The 22,585-nt window shown below is 44.3% G+C and overlaps 1 protein-coding gene across 3 annotated transcripts in view; it reads left to right on the top strand.

Annotated features, from left to right (window-relative positions):
• Positions 1–22,585, top strand: part of LOC129842990 (sprouty-related, EVH1 domain-containing protein 1-like) — a 101,984-nt gene that overhangs the window by 71,639 nt on the left and 7,760 nt on the right. For all 3 annotated transcript variants that reach the window (XM_055911713.1, XM_055911712.1, XM_055911714.1), the window contains 3 exons: positions 8,691–8,859; positions 16,658–16,704; positions 21,464–21,628. In XM_055911713.1, the coding sequence (XP_055767688.1) occupies positions 8,691–8,859; positions 16,658–16,704; positions 21,464–21,628 (381 nt within the window). The remainder of the gene's footprint in view (positions 1–8,690; positions 8,860–16,657; positions 16,705–21,463; positions 21,629–22,585) is intronic.

The following is a 22,585-nucleotide window of genomic DNA, read 5'->3' as shown; positions in this document are numbered from 1 at the left end:
TCACTCTCTCCTCTCTCTCTGTTCACTCTCTCCTCTCTCTCTGTTCACTCTCTCTCTGTTCACTCTCTACTCTCTCTGTTCACACTCTCTCTCTCTGTTCACACACTCTCTCTCTCTGTTTACTCTCTCTGTTCACTCTCTCCTCTCTCTCTGTTCACACTCTACTCTCTCTGTTCACACTCTCTCTGTTCACTCTCTCTCTCTGTTCACACTCTCTCTCTCTGTTCACACTCTCTCTCTCTCTCTCTGTTCACACACTCTCTCTCTCTGTTCACTCTCTCTCTCTCTGTTCACTCTCTCTCTCTCTCTCTCTGTTCACACTCTCTCTCTCTCTCTGTTCACACTCTCTCTCTCTCTCTGTTCACACTCTCTCTCTCTCTCTGTTCACACTCTCTCTCTCTCTCTGTTCACACTCTCTCTCTCTCTCTGTTCACACTCTCTCTCTCTCTCTGTTCACACTCTCTCTCTCTCTCTGTTCACACTCTTTACTCTCTCTGTTCACTCTCTACTCTCTCTGCTCTGTACTCTCTCTGTTCACACTCTCTCTCTGTTCACTCTCTCTACTCTCTCTGTTTACGCTCTCTGTTCACTCTACTCTGTTCACTCTCTCTACTCTCTGTTCACTCTCTCCTCTCTCTCTGTTCACTCTCTCCTCTCTCTCTGTTCACTCTCTCCTCTCTCTCTCTGTTCACTCTCTCCTCTCTCTCTCTGTTCACTCTCTCCTCTCTCTCTGTTCACTCTCTCCTCTCTCTCTGTTCACTCTCTCCTCTCTCTCTGTTCACTCTCTCCTCTCTCTCTCTGTTCACCCTCTCCTCTCTCTCTCTGTTCACTCTCTCCTCTCTCTCTTTTCACTCTCTCCTCTCTCTCTCTGTTCACTCTCTCCTCTCTCTGTTCACTCTCTCTCTCTGTTCACTCTACTCTCTCTCTCTGTTCACACTCTCTCTCTCTGTTCACACACTCTCTCTCTCTCTGTTCACTCTTTCTGTTCACTCTCTCTACTCTCTCTGTTCACTCTCTCCTCTCTCTCTGTCACACTCTCTCATCTCTCTCTGTCACACTCTCTACTCTCTCTCTGTTCACACTCTCTACTCTCTCTCTGTTCACACTCTCTCCTCTCTCTCTGTTCACACGCTCTCCTCTCTCTCTGTTCACACTCTCTCCTCTCTCTGTTCACTCTCTCCTCTCTCTGTTCACTCTCTCCTCTCTCTGTTCACTCTCTCCTCTCTCTGTTCACACTCTTCTCTCTCTGTTCACACTCTCCTCTCTCTCTGTTCACACTCTCCTCTCTCTCTGTTCACACTCTCCTCTCTCTCTGCTCTGTGCTCTCTCAAGCTCTGCTCGCTCTCTGCTCTCATTCTCTGTTTTCTCTCTGTTCTTCCTCTCTCTGCTTTATTACTCTCTCTGTTCTCTCTGTTCTGTCTCGCACTCTGTTCTCTCTGCTCTCTCTGGAACCCCCCCCCCTTCTCTCTCTGGTCTCTCTCCCCTTCTCACTCGTTTTGTCAAAGAGCACAGCTTTAATTGGCTGCTGAATTACCAGCTCTCAAATGATAACAGCTCCCTAATATGGCATTTCTTTCTCCACTGCTAGATTTAACCTTCTTAGATGTACTTATTTGTTTGTGTAGCCTAATAGGCTACTTCTGTATTGGATTGATTAAGAAATATTGAACCAACTATTTTCCTTCAGGATTTTATAGACTTGTTCTTAAAACTTCTTATGGCTGCAATCCCGTTAATGGGATGATATGACAACAGCCAGTGAAAGTGCAGGGCGCCAAATTCAAACAACAGAAATCTCATAATTAAAATTCCTCAGATACAAGTATTTCACACCATTTTAAAGATACACTTCTTGTTAATCTCACCACAGTGTCCGATTTCAAATAGGCTTTACAGCGAAAGCACCACAAACGATTGTTAGGTCACCGCAAAATCACAAAACACAGCCATTTTTCCAGCCAAAGACAGGAGTCACAAAAAGCAGAAATAGAGATAAAATGAATCACTAACCTTTGATGATCTTCATCAGATGACACTCATAGGACTTCATGTTACACAATAAATATATGTTTTGTTCGATAAAGTTCATATTTATATCCAAAAACCTCAGTTTACATTGGCGCCATGTTCAGAAATGCCTCCAAAATATCCGGAGAAATTGCAGAGAGCCACATCAAATAACAGAAATACTCATCATAAACTTTGATGAAAGATACATGTTTTACATAGAATTGAAGATATACTTGTTCTTAATGCCACCGCTGTGTCAGTTTTCAAAAAGCTTTAAGGCAAAGCACAATATTCAATAATCTGAGAACAGCGTTCAGCCACAAAAGGAAGCCATACCCGCCAAATTGTGCAGTCAACAAAACTCATAAAAAGCATTATAAATCTTCACTTACCTTTGCTGAATTTTGTCGGAATGCACTCCCAGGACTCCCACTTCCACAAGAAATGTTCGTTTTGTTCGGTAATGTCCATCATTATGTCCAAATAGCTATTTTTGTTAGCGTGTTTGGTAAACAAATCCAAAGTCAGGAAGCGCGTTCACTAAAAGCAGACGAAATGTCAAAAAGTTCCGTAACAGTCAGTAGAAACATGTCAAACGATGTATTGAATCAATCTTTAGGATGTTTTTAACGTAAATCTTCAGTAACGTTCCAACCGGAGAATTACATTGACTTCAGATGTGCGATGGAACAGAGCTCCCTCTCATGTGAATGCGCATGGTCAGAGCATGGTCAGCTCATGATAGACCTTACTCATTTCCGTCTCCATTCGGCCCCACTTCACAGTAGAAGCATCAGACAATGTTCTACAGACTGTTGACATCTAGTGGAAGCCGTAGGAAGTGCAAACTGACCCATATCCCTCTGTGTATTCGATAGGCGATGAGTTGAAAACCTACAAACCTCAGATTTCCCACTTCCATATGAGTTTTGTTATATGAGTTCTGTTATACTCACAGACATCATTCAAACAGTTTTAGAAACTTCAGAGTGTTTTCTATCCAATACTAATAATAATATGCATATATTAGCAACTGGGACTGAGGAGCAGGAGGTTTACTTTGGGCACCTCTGGGCACCTTTTCATCCAAGCTACTCAATACTGCCTCTGCAGCCATAAGAAGATAACACATAAATTAATAAAGATAAGAGATCGTACAAACTAAGAGGACTCTGCCCCAGTTATTCTATATGCATGGGAAGTCGTTTTTGTAATTAGTTTATAGATTTAGCATTGCTGCTTGGTAGAATATCAAATGGATAACTGAATGAATGGATGTGGCATTTATCTCTGTGATTTGGTGTGTCTGCTGTTTGGTGTCTGCTTGTCCTCTGCTCTCACACAGAGAAACAGTCCTGTCCTCTTGATAACATCTCAGTGGAATCAGTCCTCCCCCTGTCACAAAAGCCAGAGTGCAACTACAAACTCCCCCAATCTGTTAAGACTCACTCTGAATTAAATTAATCTTCTCTCTTCTCTTTACCAATCCCTCTCTCGCGCCACCTCTGTCTCCTACATACATAGGTTCTTAATGTGATCACCCTGTTGCAGGATAACTTAGTGTATTTGAGGTTTAAAAAGGCTCCTACAGTTTGTTATTTCCACTTTTTAAATTTGAATTGATTTTCCCTTACTAAAAATGTACCGCTACAAAATTGTCCACACATAATAATTCACATTTCCTGTTGCTGCATGATTATTTTCCTGCTGTAGGAGACTGGCTCAAATGAAGATCCTGCATTTGTATTTTCTTTCTCCCTCGCTCTGTCTCGCTCTGTCTCTCTCTGTCTCTCTCGCTCTCTCGCTCTCTCTCTCTGTTCTCTCGCTCTGTTCTCTCGCTCTCTCTTTGTTCTCTCTCTCTCTGTTCTCTCTCTCTGTTCTCTCTCTCTGTTCTCTCTCTCTGTTCTCTGTTCTCTCTCTCTCTGTTCTCTCTCTCTGTTCTCTCGCTCTGTTCTCTCGCTCTGTTCTCTCGCTCTCTCTCTGTTCTCTCTCTCTGCGCTCTCTCTCTGGTCTCTCTCTGCGCTCTCTCTCTGGTCTCTCTCTGGTCTCTCTCTCTGGTCTCTCTCTCTGGTCTCTCTCTCTGGTCTCTCTCTCTGGTCTCTCTCTGGTCTCTCTCTGGTCTCTCTCTGGTCTCTCTCTGGTCTCTCTCTGGTCTCTCTCTCGGTCTCTCTGGTCTCTCTGGTCTCTCTGGTCTCTCTCTCGGTCTCTCTCTGTCTTTCTCGCTCTCTCTCTATTCTCTCTCTCTGGTCTCTCGCTCTCTCTCTGTTCTCTCTCTCTGTTCTCTCTCTGTTCTCTCTCTCTGCGCTCTCTCTCTGCGCTCTCTCTCTGCGCTCTCTTTCTGCGCTCTCTCTCTGGTCTCTCTCTCTGGTCTCTCTCTCTGGTCTCTCTCTCTGGTCTCTCTCTCTGGTCTCTCTCTCTGGTCTCTCTCTGGTCTGTCTCTCGGTCTCTCTGGTCTCTCTCTCGGTCTCTCTCTGGTCTCTCTCTCGGTCTCTCTCTCGGTCAGTCTCTCTAGTCTCTCTCGGTCTCTCGCTCGGTCTCTCTCTCGCTCTCTCTCTGTTCTCTCTCTGCGCTCTCTCTCTGCGCTCTTTCTCTGCGCTCTCTCTCTGGTCTCTCTCTCTGGTCTCTCTCTCTGGTCTCTCTCGCTGGTCTCTCTCTCTGGTCTCTCTCGCTGGTCTCTCTCGCTGGTCTCTCTCTGGTCTCTCGGTCTCTCTGGTCTCTCTCTCGGTCTCTCTCTGGTCTCTCTCTCGGTCTCTCTCTGGTCTCTCTCTCGGTCTCTCTCTGGTCTCTCTCTCGGTTTCTCTCTCTGGTCTCTGTCAGTCTCTCTGGTCTCTGTCAGTCTCTCTGGTCTCTCTGGTCTCTCTCGGTCTCTCTCTCGGTCTCTCTCTCGCTCTCTCTCTCGCTCTCTCTCTGCGCTCTCTCTCTGCGCTCTCTCTCTGCGCTCTCTCTCTGCGCTCTCTCTCTGCGCTCTCTCTCTGGTCTCTCTCTCTGGTCTGTCTCTCGGTCTCTCTCGGTCTCTCTCTCGGTCTCTCTCTGGTCTCTCTCTGGTCTCTCTCTGGTCTCTCTCTCGGTCTCTCTCTCGGTCTCTCTCTCAGTCTCGGTCTCTCTCAGTCTCTCTGGTCTCTCTCTCGGTCTCTCTCATTCTCTCTCTGTCTTTCTCGCTCTCTCTCTGTTCTCTCTCTCTGGTCTCTGGTCTCTCTCTGTTCTCTCTCTGGTCTCTCTCTCTGGTCTCTCTCTCTGTTCTCGCGCTCTCTCTTGTCTCTCTGTTCTCTCTCTCTGTCTTTCTCTGGTCTCTCTCTCGGTCTCTCTGGTCTCTCTCTGGTCTCTACTCGCCACCTTTCTGTGGATCCACCTCTCTATTTCCCTGACTTGAATGAATGCGGTGTTGAGTGGCCTCCTTCCTCAACGGCGATACTTCCTCTTCTCCCAGGCAAGCCGCTCACCTTACCCACTCCGGCTCCGCTCAGTCTCGCCTCCCACAATCAGCCCCAGAGGCGGACACCTCCTGCCGCCTATCTCTCCCTCCCTCCTTTCCTCCACAGGCGCTGTGTAAACACAAGGGTTTAACCCTTACTCCTCTCTTTCTCTGGGTGAGCGAGACACTCCTGTCTAATACACACATGCATTTCCAGCTAATAGGCCTATTTGTAATAGGTGTTTTTGTGCACTACTCATGCGATCTGTCACACACCAGATATATCACAAACCCACACATTCAGCTGCCACGTATGCACTCTTATCAAACATGGACAAAGGTGACAATGATTTATATACGGACCGTCAGGATGCCATTGGGGCTTGACTTTCTTTGACTGTTGTTTTGTTTTACGGGTTTCTTATGTTATTTTTGCATAGGTACAATTAAATGTTATTACCAATCTTTTTTAATTTACTAATACTGCCGTTTTGTTTTAAAGGTGACAGTATAGCACAGATTACCATGTCGTAGACAACCACCTAGTAACGGTTTCAAACATGAACGTCAAACAGAATGCACAAGTTGCCACACAACATCGTCCCTTCCCTCCCTCATTCAACCCAACGTGCACCCTCACTCACTCAGCCCTCGTCGTTGTGCACGTTCGCCCAAAGACTGAAAGGCTAATGGCGATATCTCATTTCATTGAATCTGCCTAGAGGAAGGGTTGGAGGAAGGGCTGGAGGCCACCCAGCAGTCTTGATTAATAATATCTCTCTCTTAGTTTCTGTGCCTGGCTCCAAAACTGTTCTTAACTTCTACTTCATCACCATCCAGGATCCGGGAGCATCCTCATCAGTAAAAAGCTGACTAGCATAGCCTAGCATAGCGCCACAAGTAAATATTAGCATATAAATATCATGAAATCACAAGTCCAATACAGCAAATGAAAGATACACATCTTGTGAATCCAGCCATCATTTCTGATTTTTTTAAAATGTTTTACAGCGAAAACACTATTTATTTCTATTAGCTAACCACAATAGCAAAAGACTCAACTGCATATTTTAACCATTTTTTTACTGCATAGGTAGCTATCACAAAACCGACCAAATAGAGATATAATTAGTCACTAACCAAGAAACAACTTCATCAGATGACAGTCTTATAACATGTTATACAATAAATCTATGTTTTCTTCCCGAAAATGTGCATATTTGAGGTATAAAATCATAGTTTTACATTGCAGCTACAATCACCAATAGCACCGAAGCATCAAGAATAATTACAGAGAGCAACGTGAAATACCTAAATACTCATCATAAAACATTTATGAAAAATACATGGTGTACAGCAAATGAAAGATAAACATCTTGTGAATCCAGCCAATATTTCAGATTTTTTAAGTGTTTTACAGCGAAAACACAATATAGCATTATATTAGCTTACCACAATAGCCAAACACACAACTGCATTCATTCACCGCAAAGGTAGCGATCGCAAAAAAACAGCAAAAGATATAAAATTATTCACTAACCTTGACCAACTTCATCAGATGACAGTCCTATAACATCAGGTTATATAATACACTTATGTTTTGTTCGAAAATTTGCATATTTTGAGCTGAAACCGTGGTTATACATTGAAAATGTAGCAACTTCTTCCCAGAATCTCCGGATATATTTCTGACAATCACCTAATCTGACCAAATAACTCATCATAAACTTTACTAAAAAATACATGTTGGACAGCAAATGAAAGATACACTAGTTCTTAATGCAATCGCCGTGTTAGATCTTTTTTTAAGAACTTTACCATAACAAACAGCTTGCGTTATAGCGAGACAGCGCTAAGGGCGGAAAATAGAACTAAACATTTTCCACAGAAATACGAAAAAACATCATAAATGGTTCCTACTTTTGCTGAGCTTCCATCAGAATCTTGTACAAGGAGTCCTTGGTCCAGAATAATCGTTGTTTGGTTTGAGAATGTCTTCTTCTCCTGTCGAATTAGCAACCATAGCTAGCTATGTGGCGCAAACGTGCCCAACTTCGCCTGACGCAAAGAAAAGAAAATTCCAAAACTCGCAATAAACGTTCAATAAACTGATACAACTCGGTTGAAAAAAACTACTTTATGATGTTTTTATCACATCTATTAAATAAAATCAGAGCCGGAGATATCTACCGTGTATACTGAAAGCTTTTCAGAAGGCAATCTGGGGTTCCTTCTCGCGCCTTCGAAGACAATGAAATTTCCAGACACGTCATTCCAAAAGCTCTTGTTCGACCTCAGATCAAGCTAGACACCCCATTCCACCTCCCACTGCCTGTTGACATCTAGTGGAAGGCGTATGAAGTGCATGTATATCCATAGATTTCAGGCAAATTAATAGGAAGGCCCTGGAACAGAGCCTCGATTTCAGATTTTTCACTTCCTGTCAGGAAGTTTGCTGCAAAATGAGTTCTGTTTTACTCACAGATATAATTCAAACGGTTTTAGAAACTTGAGAGTGTTTTCTATCCAATAGTAATAATAATATGCATATTGTACGAGCTAGAATAGAGTACGAGGCAGTTTAATTTGGGCATGATTTTTTACAAAGTGAAAACAGCGCCCCCTATTGAGAAAAGGTTAACTCCAGCTTTATCATTTGTAAAATAAAACCACTATATTGTAATCTGTTTTATAAATGAAGAGGGGAGGGAAAAGGGTTCATTATTTGGTTGGATTTGGAGCGTTTCAATTTATTCAGTGTTGGGACAGGGTTGTGGCTTTTCATTTATCTCAACACGCTTCGTGTTGTAATTAAACGGGACACATTTAAACAGCTTAGGGTGATGAGTAAGATGTCTGTTCCTCAAAGTCTCCCTCAGACAGGGGTAAATAGCATAGTTTCCATGTAGTGATTTTACACTCCTATACCATGTTGGATTTCTACTTTCTACGCCTTTGCTTTTCGAGTGAGAAACTGATTTTGGGGTTTTCTAGGTGCTTCTGGAGAAATCTAGACTAGATTCTGTGCTGTGTGGTTCTGTATCATATTATTCTGCCTTAAGGTAGTGGGACCAACGTTTTACCATCTGGCCAGGTAGCCTAGTGGTTAAGAGTGTTGGGCAAGTATGTTCCCTTGAGCAAGGCCCTTAACACTAATTGCTCCTGTAAGTCTCTCTGGATAAGAGTGTCTGCTAAATGACTGAAATGTCAGTGTAGAAAAATGTGAACTTCAAGTCACTAGCAGATGTCTCTCTCTCTCGCTGTTCAGGTTGTTCTGGAGTGTATTCTAAAGAAGGACCTGGTCTACAACAAGGTCAACCCCATATTTCACCATTGGAGGATCAACGACAAGAAGTTTGGCCTGACCTTCCAGAGTCCTGCAGACGCCAGGGCCTTCGATAGAGGGATCCGCAGGGCCATCGAAGACATCAACCAAGGTGGGTTAGGAAGGACCCCTGAGCTTCAGTCCACCTCAGTACAGTCTCACCTCACAGAACATCTGCTTTTGTAGACTCCTTGCCTCTGACATTATGCCTGTGTTCGTATTCATTTGTGTGTGTTGGTTTCTATGTGTCATTGTGTTCTATGTCTGTGACATGTAATGGTTGACCTGCCGCCTGTTCTCCTGGTGGTAGATGTGTTGATTAGCTGTGATGACTTCCCCTGCTCCCGGCTCACTCACCTATGATTGGCTCTCCTATCTTATCTGTGCCAGCTGTCTAGGACATAAGGGCACCACTTCCTGTACAGACTGACAAGCCCGTGCCCAGGCAGTCGAGTCAGAGGATAGATCTACAAGCTGAGGGACACCTTTAGGTCAGGATAGGGGCCGTCTGGAATTTGAAGTTCAGGCTTTAAGGTACAGATATAGGATAACTCTTTTGTTGAGAATTTTCCTGCACCGCAGGAAATGCAGATGAGCTTTGTGATTTACATAAATACACTGAAACAGCAATATCAACAGTATTGCACTTTTCATGTAGCCTAATTTTAGTCAGCTAATTGCCTAACTACCGATCAAGCAACATTATCCACTAAATGTTACAATCCTGTTGCTGCAGGAATATTTTTCTGTGGAATAGGCTAGGTGGAGTTTGGGGTAGACTAACCTGGTTGGAGATGGGCTGAAGCTAGGCTAATCTAGTTGGAGATAAGCTGGGCTCTGCTAGGTTAACCTGGATGGAGATGAGCTGAAGCTAGGTTAACCTGGTTGGAGATGAGCTGAAGCTAGGTTAACCTGGATGGAGATGAGCTGAAGCTAGGTCAACCTGGTTGGAGATGAGCTGAAGCTAGGTTAACCTGGTTGGAGATGAGCTGAAGCTAGGTTAACCTGTTTGGGCTGCAAACCCGATGTCGGAACGAAAATGACAACAGCTGCAGGGCGCGAAATTCAAAATCTATTTTTTTTTAATATTTAACTTTCACACATTAACAAGTCCAATACAGCATTTGAAAGATAAACATCTAGTCAATCCAGCCAACATGTCCGATTTTTTAAATGTTTTACAGAGAAAACACCACATATATTTATGTTAGCTCACCACCAAATACAAAAGTGGACAGACACGTATGAATATGATTATGATGTATGAATTATGATTCAAGTAGCATGCACAAGCCAACCGAAATAAACTAAAACCAACCTAAAGAACACAGAAAAAACTACCTCCGATGAGAGTCATATAACATGTTACACAATAAATCTATGTTTTGTTCATAAAAAGTGCATATTTTAGCTATAAATCAGTTTTACATTGATGCTACCATAAATGCTACCAAATAGCTACAGTCTGAATCCAGACGGGAGTAGCCAGAGAAAATACAGACACCAACGTCGACTACTAATTACACCTCATAAAACATTTCAGAAAAACATATGGTGGATAGCTAATGAAAGACAGATATCGTGTGAATAGAGCCAATATTTCCGATTTTTGAAGTGTTTTACAGCGAAAACACAATATATCGTTATATTAGCTAACAACATAAGCTAGCATAAGGCAGCATTGATTCTAGTCAAGCGCTAGCCTAGAACAGTTAGCACAGTTAGCATACAACAGTTCGACAGATATATGAAAAAGCATCCCAAATTGGGTCCTTATCTTTGTTGATATTCCATCAGAATGTTGTAACGGGGTCCAATGTCCAGTACAGTCTTTAGTTGGGTTCCAGAACGAAATATTTCCCTCTTTGGTTAGCAAGCACCACGGCTATGCGGCGCTAAACTTTCTGTCTTCAAAACATTCTTCCAAAACATCACGTCTAAAGTCCAGAATAAATTGCAATAATATAATTAAAGTATATTGAAAAAACATACTTTAGGATGATTTTGTGACATGTATCAAATAATATCGAAGTCAGAGATCATATTCACCTTTATCGACCTTCTTCCAGTAGCCGAGACCAAATTCTGCTTCGCGCCCGGAATTTTTTTTTAACTGCACAGGTCTCACAAGAAGGTGTGGTATTCAGTCCATGGACGAGATATTCGACTCCTTTCAATTCTCACTTCTGCATTACACCCTGATGAAGGCGTATGACGTGTTTCTACGGTCCTAAGTGTAATGACCTTTTATAGACAAGGTCTTAAAGAGACAAATCGCATTTTGGAAATCTCAATTCGGCTGGGAAAATGGCTGTAAAAATATTTCTGTTCGACTTAGAGAAATAATTCAAACCTTTTTAGAAACTATAGACTGTTATCTATCCAACAGTAGTAAATATATGCATATTGTAAAATAAAACATTTCTTAAGAGGCCGTTTGAAAATGTGCACATATTTTTCAGTTTTTTCAATATTCACCCTGCAGCCTGAAGAAGTTAACCTGGTTGGAGATGAGCTGAAGCTAGGTTAACCTGGTTGGAGATGAGCTGAAGCTAGGTTAACCTGGTTGGAGATGGGCTGAAGCTAGGTTAACCTGGTTGGAGATAAGCTGAAGCTAGGTTAACCTGGTTGGAGATGGGCTGAAGCTAGGTTAACCTGGTTGGAGATGGGCTGAAGCTAGGTGAACCTGGTTGGAGATGGGCTGAAGCTAGGTTAACCTGGTTGGAGATGGGCTGAAGCTAGGTTAACCTGGTTGGAGATGAGCTGAAGCTAGGTTAACCTGGTTGGAGATGGGCTGAAGCTAGGTTAACCTGGTTGGAGATGGGCTGAAGCTAGGTTAACCTGGTTGGAGATGAGCTGAAGCTAGGTTAACCTGGTTGGAGATGAGCTGAAGCTAGGTTAACCTGGTTGGAGATGAGCTGAAGCTAGGTTAACCTGGTTGGAGATGAGCTGAAGCTAGGTTAACCTGGTTGGAGATGAGCTGAAGCTAGGTTAACCTGGTTGGAGATGAGCTGAGGCTAGTCTACGTTAACCTGGTTGGAGATGGGCTGAGGTTGATACAACAGCTTGGGACTCTGGTACGCATTTCCAGCAGAGGTAGCAAAGTCATCCAATTAGCAGGAGAGCCGCCAGCTCAGCAATCTGCCATCCAGCCTCCTGCCCTGTGTTACTCAAGACTAGACCCTGGCCTGGGCTCTACTGTATCTCGTCCGGTCCTTGGCCCTATAGACCTGTGTTACTTAACCTCTTGACGCTAAGGGTCAGATTATTATAGTTTTTTTTAAATAACGTTCACAAGGTAAATGGACTATTTCTCAGGTCCAGATCGTAGAATATGCATATCATTTACAGATTAGGATAGAAAACACTCCAAAGTTTCCAAAACTGTCAAAATATTGTCTGTGAGTATAACAAAACTGATTCTGCAGGCGCAAACCTGAGGAAATCTAACCCGGAAGTGATTTATTTTTATTTTTATCTGTGTTTCCTTGCCCGTCTTTCTTCCATTTAAAGGGGTATCAACCAGATTACTTTTCCAATGGCTTCCTCAGGCTGTGACCAGGCTTTAAACATAGTTTCAGGCTTTTATTTTGAAAAATGAGCGAGATTTTTCAAAACGAGTCAGGTGTCCTTTGATTAGTTCCTGCGAGCGAGAGGGGTAGCTCTCCATTTTCTTTCTCTCTTTTATTGAATAGGTTACTGTCCTGTTTAAATAATATTGATTATGTTTGTTAACTTCTTGCGACTACAGGGGGTGCTGTTTTCTCATTAGCATAATTGTATTATAGATTAAACGGCTTCCTACTAAATTCTTGCTCGTACAATATGCATATTATTACTATTATTGGATAGAAAACACTCTCTAGTTTCTATAGGCGTTGGAATTTTGTCTCTGAGTGGAACAGAACTCATTCTACAGCAATTTCCCTGACATGGAGTCAGATTTCACACATTTTGGCCCCTGATCTGGAGTCAGTTTAAAGGCCACTGTGAACGCTATCAGGATACGGACACTGCTTACGTCTTCCCCTGGATGCCTTTACGTGATGACGATTTGAATGGTATCGATTGCGCAATCACAGCCCCTATAAAACAAAAACACGTGTAGGTAGGAACTCTTTTCCTGGTGCGTCGGGCGCGCGGTGGACACAGACCTGCTCTTTTTCCAAGCATTAGTGTAGCCAGTTATATTTCTCCGGTCATGTTTCTACTCGTTATAGGAGTTAAAAACATCATAAGGTAGCTAATTTAAACCGTTTTATAGCAATTTATATCCGCTTAGTGCGATTTTGGGACATTTATTTCTGAGACACTGTGAATCTCTGGGCACAGTTCCAGTTCATGCCGAACGCAATGGGCATTTCTACATGGCAAGAGGACAGCTTTCGACCAAAAGACGATTAGACCCAAGAAAGGATTCTTTGCCCAAGATTCTGATGGAAGAACAGCTCAAAGTAGGAACAATTTATTATGATAAATCGTGTTTCTGTCGAGAAATGTTAATCGCTTATGACGCCATTTTGTTTGACGTAGCTTCGCTTGGCGCAAACTGTATTGAAAAGTAAGGATAATTAAAAAAATGTAAATCAGCGATTGTATTAAGAATTAAATTGTCTATCAATCGCTGTCCACCCTATATTTTTTAGTCACGTTTATGAGTATTTATGTATACGACTAGATCACTGTCTAATATGGCGCACGACATTGTCTGACCAGCTGGGCAACTTTTGTCATTGTCTAACCATGATTTTGGTGGCTAAATATGCACATTTTCGAACAAACTGTATATGTATGTTGTAATGTGATGTTACAGGAGTGTCATCTGAAGAATTCTGAGAAGGTTAGTGAAAAAATGTATATATTTTGGCGATGTTTACGTTATCGCTCTCTTTGGCTAGAATCAATGCTCTGGTAACGTTTGCATATGTGGTATGCTAATATAACGATTTATTGTGTTTTCGCTGTAGGACACTTAGAAAATCTGAAATATTGTCTGTATTCACAGGATCTGTGTCTTTCGATTTAGTGTATGCTGTGTATTTTTACGAAATGTTTGATGATTAGTAATTAGGTAAACACGTTGCTCTATGTATGTATTCTAGTCCATTTGTGACGGTGGGTGCAATTGTAAACTATGATATCTACCTGAAATATGCACATTTTTCTAACAAAACCTATCCTATACCATAAATATGTTATCAGACTGTCATCTGATGAGGTTTTTTCTTGGTTAGTGGCTATCAATATCTTAGTTTAGCCGAATTGGTGATAGCACCTGATGGAGTAAGAAACTGATGGAGTTAGAAAAGTGGTGTCTTTTGCTAACGTGGTTAGCTAATAGATTTACATATTTTGTCTTCCCTGTAAAACATTTTAAAAATCTGAAATGGTGGCTTTATTCACAAGATCTGTATCTTTCATTAGGTGTCTTGGACTTGTGATTTAATGATATTTAGATGCTACTATTTAATTGTGACGCTATGCTAGGCTATGCTACTCAGTGTGGGGGAGGTGGGGGGTGATCCCGGACCCGGGGTAGATACTCGTGAAAGGTTAAAAACAACCTGAGTATTGATTATAAAAAAAACATTTGACATGTTTCTAGGAACGTTACCGATACTTTTTGGAATTTTTGTCGAACGGAACGAGGCTTTGGTTTTCTGAACATAACGCGCAACCCAAATGGCGTCTTTTTGTTATAAAAGCAATATTTATCGAACAAAAATAACATTTATTGTGTAACTGGGAGTCTCGTGAGTGCAAACATCTGAAGATTATCAAAAGTAAGCGATTCATTTTGTTGCTTTTCTGACTTTCGTGACCATGCTAATTTGGGGCTAGCTGTTCTAGCATTGATTGATACACTCACAAAAAATTGGATTGCTTTCGCTGCAAAGCATATTTTCAAAATCTGACACGATAGGTGGATTAACAACAAGCTAAGCTGTGTTTTGGTATATTTCATTTGTGATTGCATGATTATAAATATTTTTTGTAATATTTTGCGCCCTGCAATTCAGCGGTTGTTTAGGAAAATGATCCCGCTAAAGGGATCCGTAGCGCAGAGACGTTAAGACTAGAACCTGGCCTGGGCTCTACTGTATCTCATCTGGTCCTCTGCCCTGCAGACCTGTGTTACTTAAGACTAGAACCTGGCCTGGGCTCTACTGTATCTCGTCCGGTCCTCGGCCCTGCAGACCTGTGTTACTTAAGACTAGAACCTGGCCTGGGCTCTACTGTATCTCGTCCGGTCCTTGGCCCTGTAGACCTGTGGAGGGAACTGATGGGGTCTAACAACATCATGACAATTGTTTAAATTAATGAAGCACAATGGACTACACCAAAATAATCGTATAACTCTAGCTATGGATATTTTAGGTAAGGATGATCAATACAAGCATATTAGCAGAATTAGCATTCCTGTGAATTAGCACACAGGCCTATGGGGAAGGAAAGGTGATATCTAGTCAGTTGCAGACCTGAATGCATTGAACTGAAATCTGTCTTCCAAATTGAACCCAACCCAATAATCAGAGAGGTGCGAGGGCTACCTTATCGACATCATCATCAGTGCCCAGGGAGCATTTGTTGTTGGTGGTTAACTGCCTTGCTCAAGGGCAGAATAGCTGATTTTTCAACCTTGCTGGCTGCTGGAGTCGAACCAGCGACCTTTTCGGTTACTCTACCAACTCTCTTAACTGCTAGGCTACCTGCCTTTGGTCTTGTTGTCAGTCATGGGTTTATAATAAGACTGCTGCCTAGCTCTCAGTGCTTGTTCTACTCCTCTCTGTATCCTCTGATCTGTTCTAGCTTCCTCTGTATTCCGCCAGTGTTGTGTAATACCTCTTCTGCACACAGGCAGGTTCCTTTGTATTCCTGTTGCATCGCTCTGCTGCCGGACTGCAGTGTGTGTGTGTGTGTGTGTGTGTGTGTGTGTGTGTGTGTGTGTGTGTGCTTCTTAGTGTATGTTTGAGTGTGTGGTGTGTCAGCCTTGCGGTCCTCTGTTGCCATGGGAACAGCTGACACATGGCCCAGGCAGCTCCGTGACCCAGCACTGGCAGAGTCGTCTCTGTCTCAACGTGCTATAGACAGACAGACGGCCTGGGTCTCACCGTAGCAGAGACTGACAGACAGGAAGATGGATACCCACACACTGTTCAATGCTCCAACAATTTTCTTCGGCCTTCTCTAAACTAACGGAGAGAGACACAGACGGACGTACAGACGGACGTACAGACAGAGGCCTGTTTTCTCCTGCTGCCTGCCTGGCTCGTTTTAAATGAGGTCTTAGTGATCCTAATTAAGTGAACTAGGAGTCTTAAAAGAGCCTCTCGATGCTTCCGGTACAAACAGTTTCCTCTTCGTCCGTCCCAGTGGAAATGAGCTAATATCTGTTTTCTACACTACTGCCAACATTTAACTTTGGACTAATTTATTTTCCCCAAGATTTCAAGAAAAGCTTGTTTTAGACATGTTGCTAAGAGTCGGGTACGAGTTCAACAGTACGACTTAGTATTCTTATCAGTACTTACTTGAAACTAGGTGTCAGTGAATGCAACATTCATGGCTTTTTAGCATCGACTCGAGTTGCACTTTTACAAGTAGAGAGTCGATTTCATTAGGCCATGTGTCCCACTAACACAAAATAGTTTTCATTTCCCTTTTAGCTGTTCTCGGGTGAATGGAAGTCTTTGCTAACCATACCTCCCTTAATTGCTTCTCTCTATCCTCTATCACCAGTGACGTACTTGTGGGGAGGTCTGGGGACTTGTCATTTTTAGGGACTTGGTGACGTGTGGACATACTGTATGTTACGAGAACTCTTTCTGTCTCTCTCTGTAGCTCACCTGTATCTGTGTAGCTGGAAGTCTTATTGAATATCTGATTTTCTTCTGTCTTCTCTTTTCCAGGCTGTCCTGCGTTTGACGATTCGGACTCTCTTGAAGATGGATTACAGGTGAGTCCAGAGACTGGGGTCCTCATATTCTCCATGTACCTGTGTGTCTATTTGCTAGCACAGAGGTTTGCTGTAGGACTAACTCTACTTCTCACAAGTCTAGTGTGTGTTTCAGTTCTCTTGCCGGTGCTTGAATCCAGGAAGCAGGGCAGAGGGAAATCTGTACTGCTTCAGGCCCTTCTGTCTTCTACTCTGCCAGTTGTCTTTAGGATTTGAGTCTGTTTGAACAGCCAGGGCCTTACCTTCCATTGCTGGGGAGTTGTCGAGTGTGCCCACGGCTTAGGTGTGCGCATCTGTCATCTGGTCAAAACTGATACCTGGGGGAACCCAATTGTGTAAAAATAATTGCGTGGATTATCTGAAGCCACTTGTATTTACTCATGTTCCTCGTCTGTTAATAAATTGAGCTGTGCTCAGGCGTATTGTTGGTAAGCTGATAAAGGAGATGGTTATCACTTTGTCCTCAGTCTGAGATTTCACAAGCTACAGGTGTGGTTAGCAAGGTTTTCTCAATCTGAACAAGAGGGAGTACAGGTATATGACGACACACCCAAGCTGATTTTGTGTTGTAGAAACAACACTGCTCCTTAACACTTCAAGTAGAAACCCCCATCAGATTTGTGACATGATGGTACAATGCGTGGTATTTGCTAAGTATACATGGCAAACTGAACCTCTTAAACGAAAGTCCTTGTTTCAGAAGACCTGCCAAGCCAATCATTTAGTAGCTCCTGCTGTTCTTTAGTTCTCAGTATTTGTGAGTTTTGTGTCAATCAGTGACTCGGTGGCTGGGCTGCAGTCACCTTTGACCCCTCAGTATCTGACCTCATTCACTGAGTGGAGTAGAGAAGGTCAGAGGGTGTGAGAGGGAGGGGGAATCTGTTCATGTGGAGAGCAGCTTTAAGGAATCAGCCATACAGGAAGTCCAATGGCACCATTGTTGCTAAGCAGCAGAAGAGCAGGCGGTGGGAGGAAAGGGGGAGGGGGGTTCGGTGAGTGAGCAACTGAGGGTGTCGCCATGGTAATTTGGCATCCGAGTGTTGCGGTCTGTGACCTGAGCTACACGGACGAGAAACCGTGAGGCTAGTCACTCTAACACCAAGCCACCCAGCTAGAGAGAGATAACGAACGCTCCACTTAAATGCCACCACACAATGTGTGACATTAGCCTGCACCTCTTCATAATTTAACACGTTCCAGCCTTGGCTGCATCACAGAATTTGACTCCAATGATGAGAACTGTGTACACAGACAAAACATTTGTTCAGAGTTTTTTGTTCAGTTTCATTTATTCATCAAAGGTCTGACATGAATTGATTTAGCTGAAAGTGACCTTGTGCTGTAGCCCAGCCGAGAGCCACGAGACGAGTCACTTTGACATGGGATGGAGGGCACTCCGGAGCCTCGTTTGGGCCTGTATTGGATTTAGCCTTTCTCTACATGAGCTGGACTGGCCTAGTAACATGTCTGCCAAGTAGTGTTTTGGGATGTCTGGTTTTCCCCTCATAATCTGAAGCTCTGAGCCCATGCAGACATCAATGGCCAGCCAGGTCTCTTGGTATCTGGAACCTCTTAACCCACTGTGTGTGTGGTATCAGCCCACATCCTGCCCAGCAGGGTTCAGCACCCTCTACCAAAACGCCACAGTCTTCCTCTCTCACCCCGACACCGCACACCCCACAGCCAGTCACACACATGCATAATCACACAGTCGACGCATACATACACACTCAAAGGCTGACATACTGCACAAATTGCATACACCTCCCACCCTCCTTGCAGAACCTTGTTTAGGTACCACATTTGACAGGTGTTTGAGAACGCAAAACCACATCTGTTTTGTACTGCACGATATCCGCTGAGGGGGATGGGTGAGCCTCTCCTCATCTTAAATGGATATAGGACTTGTAGAATTGTAGTGTTTGGTGCGATCTCAACTCAACCAAGTATTTGAGAGGAGGTGGAGTGCCAGAGTCATGGAGATATTAAACAAGTAAACCCCAAATGTGGGTCAAATGGCACCTGGCATGTTCTAGTCAGGTTGGGTTGTTTGGTTGAGGAGAAAGCGTACTGGAGAGAAGCCCCAGTAGAATCCTTGTAGAGCAGGGCTGAGCAGCATTACGAGGTTGCATTCTAGGGATGAGTCATCATCCGTAACACTGAAGAACTCATACACAATCCCACTCTCCCCCCCTCCTCTCTCCCTCTCTAACACACATCTGAATTCCTTTTTCTTGGGATGCTTCACAATGAAATGTGAACATGCAGATGCTTGGACCTGGGAGTCTTTGAGTCACTGATACAACACACACAGCAGGCCAGCCCCTTCCCCTGTGTGTGCCTGGGAGGGTGGAACTGTGTGGAGCTCGTATGTTGGTCCTGAGCCAGGTCACCCCCCACCATCTCCACCTCAACATCTCTGGGGTCAGATCGGAACCAGATTGGCCCCCACGCATGCCTTTTGAATGGTGGGTCTCAGCACAGCGCTTTATAAGGAAGCCCAAGTCTGGTTCCAATTTCATCCCCCTAACCCCCTCTCTCTCTTCCTCACACACACACACACACACACACACACACACACACACACACACACACACACACACACACACACACACACACACACACACACACACACACACACACACACACAGCTGTCATCTGGCATTTTAAATTCTGGCCTGCATTTCTCCAGCTGGAGTTGGTTTATGACATTCCCTCAGCAGATTTGTTGGCCGTGCTCTCTCTCTCACACACACACATGCATACACACTCACGTATGCATATGCTCACATACACACACTTATTTTTTTTTCCTGTTCTGTTCTTTCTCTTCTTTCCCCTCCTTATTCTGGCATTCCTGCTCAGACTGCTGCACACACACACACACATACAGTATTTTAGCAGTCTGAGGGGGAGAGAAGAGGGTAAAAAGAGAAAGAAGGGGAGTTGGGGGGGTCAAAGGAAGCATCTCTTAGCAACCACAGGACAGTAATTACTGTAGCAGCAGCTGGGAGCAAACCAGATTTCCACTGTGTGTTAAAACACTGGCGTGGGCTACTTTACACACAGCACTGACTAACCAGAGCCAGCAGCCTCCTCCACACGCAGGCAGCGAGGCAGTGTGAGTGAGCGAGGCAGTGTGAGGCCTGAATGAGGAAGGGTGTGTTTCTGCTTGTGTTTGAAATACAACTTATATGCTTATCTGTGTAAGAATATGCATCTTTGTGTTACTGCATATAAGTTTGTGTACCAATATGTGTTAGAACTTGTGTGCAACTGCATGTCCAAGTGTGTGGCTGTGTGTACGTGCTCAGATGAGAGCTCCATGCTTGTGTGAGTGCTGAAATGTGCTGGCCATCATTAAGAACTCACCATTACGCCTGTTCTACCTCCTCCATACCTGTTCTACCTCTCCTCCTCCGTACCGGTTCTACCTCTCCTCTCCTCCGTACTGGTTCTACCTCTCCTCTCCTCCGTACCGGTTCTACCTCTCCTCTCCTCTCCTCCGTACCGGTTCTACCTCTCCTCTGCTCCGTACCGGTTCTACCTCTCCTCTGCTCCGTACCGGTTCTACCTCTCCTCTGCTCCGTACCGGTTCTACCTCTCCTCCGCACCGGTTGTACCTCTTTTCTCCTCCGCACCGGTTCTACCTCTTCTCTCCTCCGCACCGGTTCTACCTCTTCTCTCCTCCGCACCGGTTCTACCTCTCCTCCGCACCGGTTCTACCTCTCCTCCGTACCGGTTCTACCTCTCCTCCGTACCGGTTCTACCTCTCCTCCGTACCGGTTCTACCTCTCCTCCGTACCGGTTCTACCTCTCCTCCGTACCGGTTCTACCTCTCCTCCGTACCGGTTCTACCTCTCCTCCGTACCGGTTCTACCTCTCCTCCGTACCGGTTCTACCTCTCCTCCGTACCGGTTCTACCTCTCCTCCGTACCGGTTCTACCTCTCCTCCGTACCGGTTCTACCTCTCCTCTGTACCGGTTCTACCTCTCCTCTCCTCTGTACCGGTTCTACCTCTCCTCTCCTCTGTACCGGTTCTACCTCTCCTCTCCTCTGTACCGGTTCTACCTTTCCTCTCCTCTGTACCGGTTCTACCTCTCCTCCGTACCGGTTCTACCTCTCCTCTCCTCCGTACCGGTTCTACCTCTCCTCTCCTCCGTACCGGTTCTACCTCTCCTCTCCTCCGTACCGGTTCTACCTCTCCTCTCCTCCGTACCGGTTCTACTTCTCCTCTCCTCCGTACCGGTTCTACCTCTCCTCTCCTCCGTACCGGTTCTACCTCTCCTCTCCTCCGTACCGGTTCTACCTCTCCTCTCCTCCGTACCGGTTCTACCTCTCCTCCTCTCCTCCGCACCGGTTCTACCACTCCTCTCCTGGTGGGTGTATGTATACATGTATTTGTGTGTGTTAGAGTTCTCAACAGTAGTTGTCCAATACAGTTGACTAGGATTTGTCACATCAATAAAATGCCTGTGAGAACACATGGGAGGCTGATAGGATCTCTTGAGTTCTCAACAGAAGGGGCTTGAGTCATCTCATATCACAGGCAAAGGCACAGGGACAAATGTGTTCTCTGGGCGCTACCTGGTGGGCAAATGTGGGACAAATATAGTTAGAATATCAGTGGTGTCTGTAGCTAATGTGAGTCAGTGAAATGCTTCTTATACCTACTTGTGAAATATATAAATGGCGCCTTGTATAATTAAGGTGAGATGTGAAAAATGAATGATATAGAAGTTTTGTGGTTGTGTTGCAGCCCCTGTGTGAGGCGCTGCCCTCCATCTGTACGCCAATGAAGGAGCCCTTTTCCCCCCTGAGTGTCCACAATGTGGTGTCCTCTGAACCCTACCGGGGATGCTACGTCCGCGCTCAGCCCTTTGACCAGTTTCCCTCCAGCAACCACCGCTACCTGCCGCCTCAGGTCAGTACCAAACACCTCTAGACTGGAAGACTTCACAGGTCCAACAGACCTGGAATTCTGAGACCCGACTCGGGAACTAAGCGGCACTGGGCCCTAAATTATTACTTTCATCTGCTTTTTATCGGTGTCAGCCAATTGCAACTCAATAAAACATAAGTTATGTCCAGCTAAAAGTGGTTCCCGCCACTCGCCTCGCGTGCTCCTGCTGCTGAGGAGAGAGACAGAGGGAGCGAGTGAAAGGAGCCTAGGCCACTGTTGATTGCGAAGATGGCCTTTTTAATTGAAGTTAAAAGAGAAAGAATATAGTGAAAAGAAGCAGACAATGGGAGTGTTTAATATTGTAGTGGACAAGATGAGAAGAATGTTGATGTGGCCAAATGGACTCTGTGCAACTCGCTATTCAGGTTTGAGGTAATTTTCAAACTTTTATTTAATTTTGTGTTTATTATCATTTGTTTTATCATTATTATTATTGTATGCTTATTTAGGAATCTAAACCAGTTCTTTAAATATGCAATGTTTCATTTTGTTGGCTAAAATTGAATTTTAACTTTAATTTTGTACTCCGTATTTTATTTTAAGATGGGTTAAAAGTAGGCATGTTATAAAATATCTTTATTCTATTGCTGTCATTTGTTGGGTAGGCATACGGTAGGAACTCGCCTTCTTTCTTAATTGCTGCAAAATAGGCCTAACCTGTTAAATACTTTTGTGAAGGTTTAAACCAGTTCTTTAAATATGGATGAACAGGTAGGGAGGAGAGGAAGAGCGGGTAGGGTGGAGAGGAAGAGCGGGTAGGGTGGAGAGGAAGAGCGGGTAGGGAGGAGAGGAAGAGCGGGTAGGGTGGAGAGGAAGAGCGGGTAGGGTGGAGAGGAAGAGCGGGTAGGGTGGAGAGGAAGAGCGGGTAGGGTGGAGAGGAAGAGCGGGTAGGGTGGAGAGGAAGAGCGGGTAGGGAGG

Source organism: Salvelinus fontinalis, unplaced genomic scaffold (assembly GCF_029448725.1).
Source record: "Salvelinus fontinalis isolate EN_2023a unplaced genomic scaffold, ASM2944872v1 scaffold_0084, whole genome shotgun sequence".
Classification (NCBI taxonomy): domain Eukaryota; kingdom Metazoa; phylum Chordata; class Actinopteri; order Salmoniformes; family Salmonidae; genus Salvelinus; species Salvelinus fontinalis.
The sequence above is the reverse complement of the archived record's forward strand: the minus strand, read 5'-3'. Positions and strand labels throughout refer to the sequence as shown.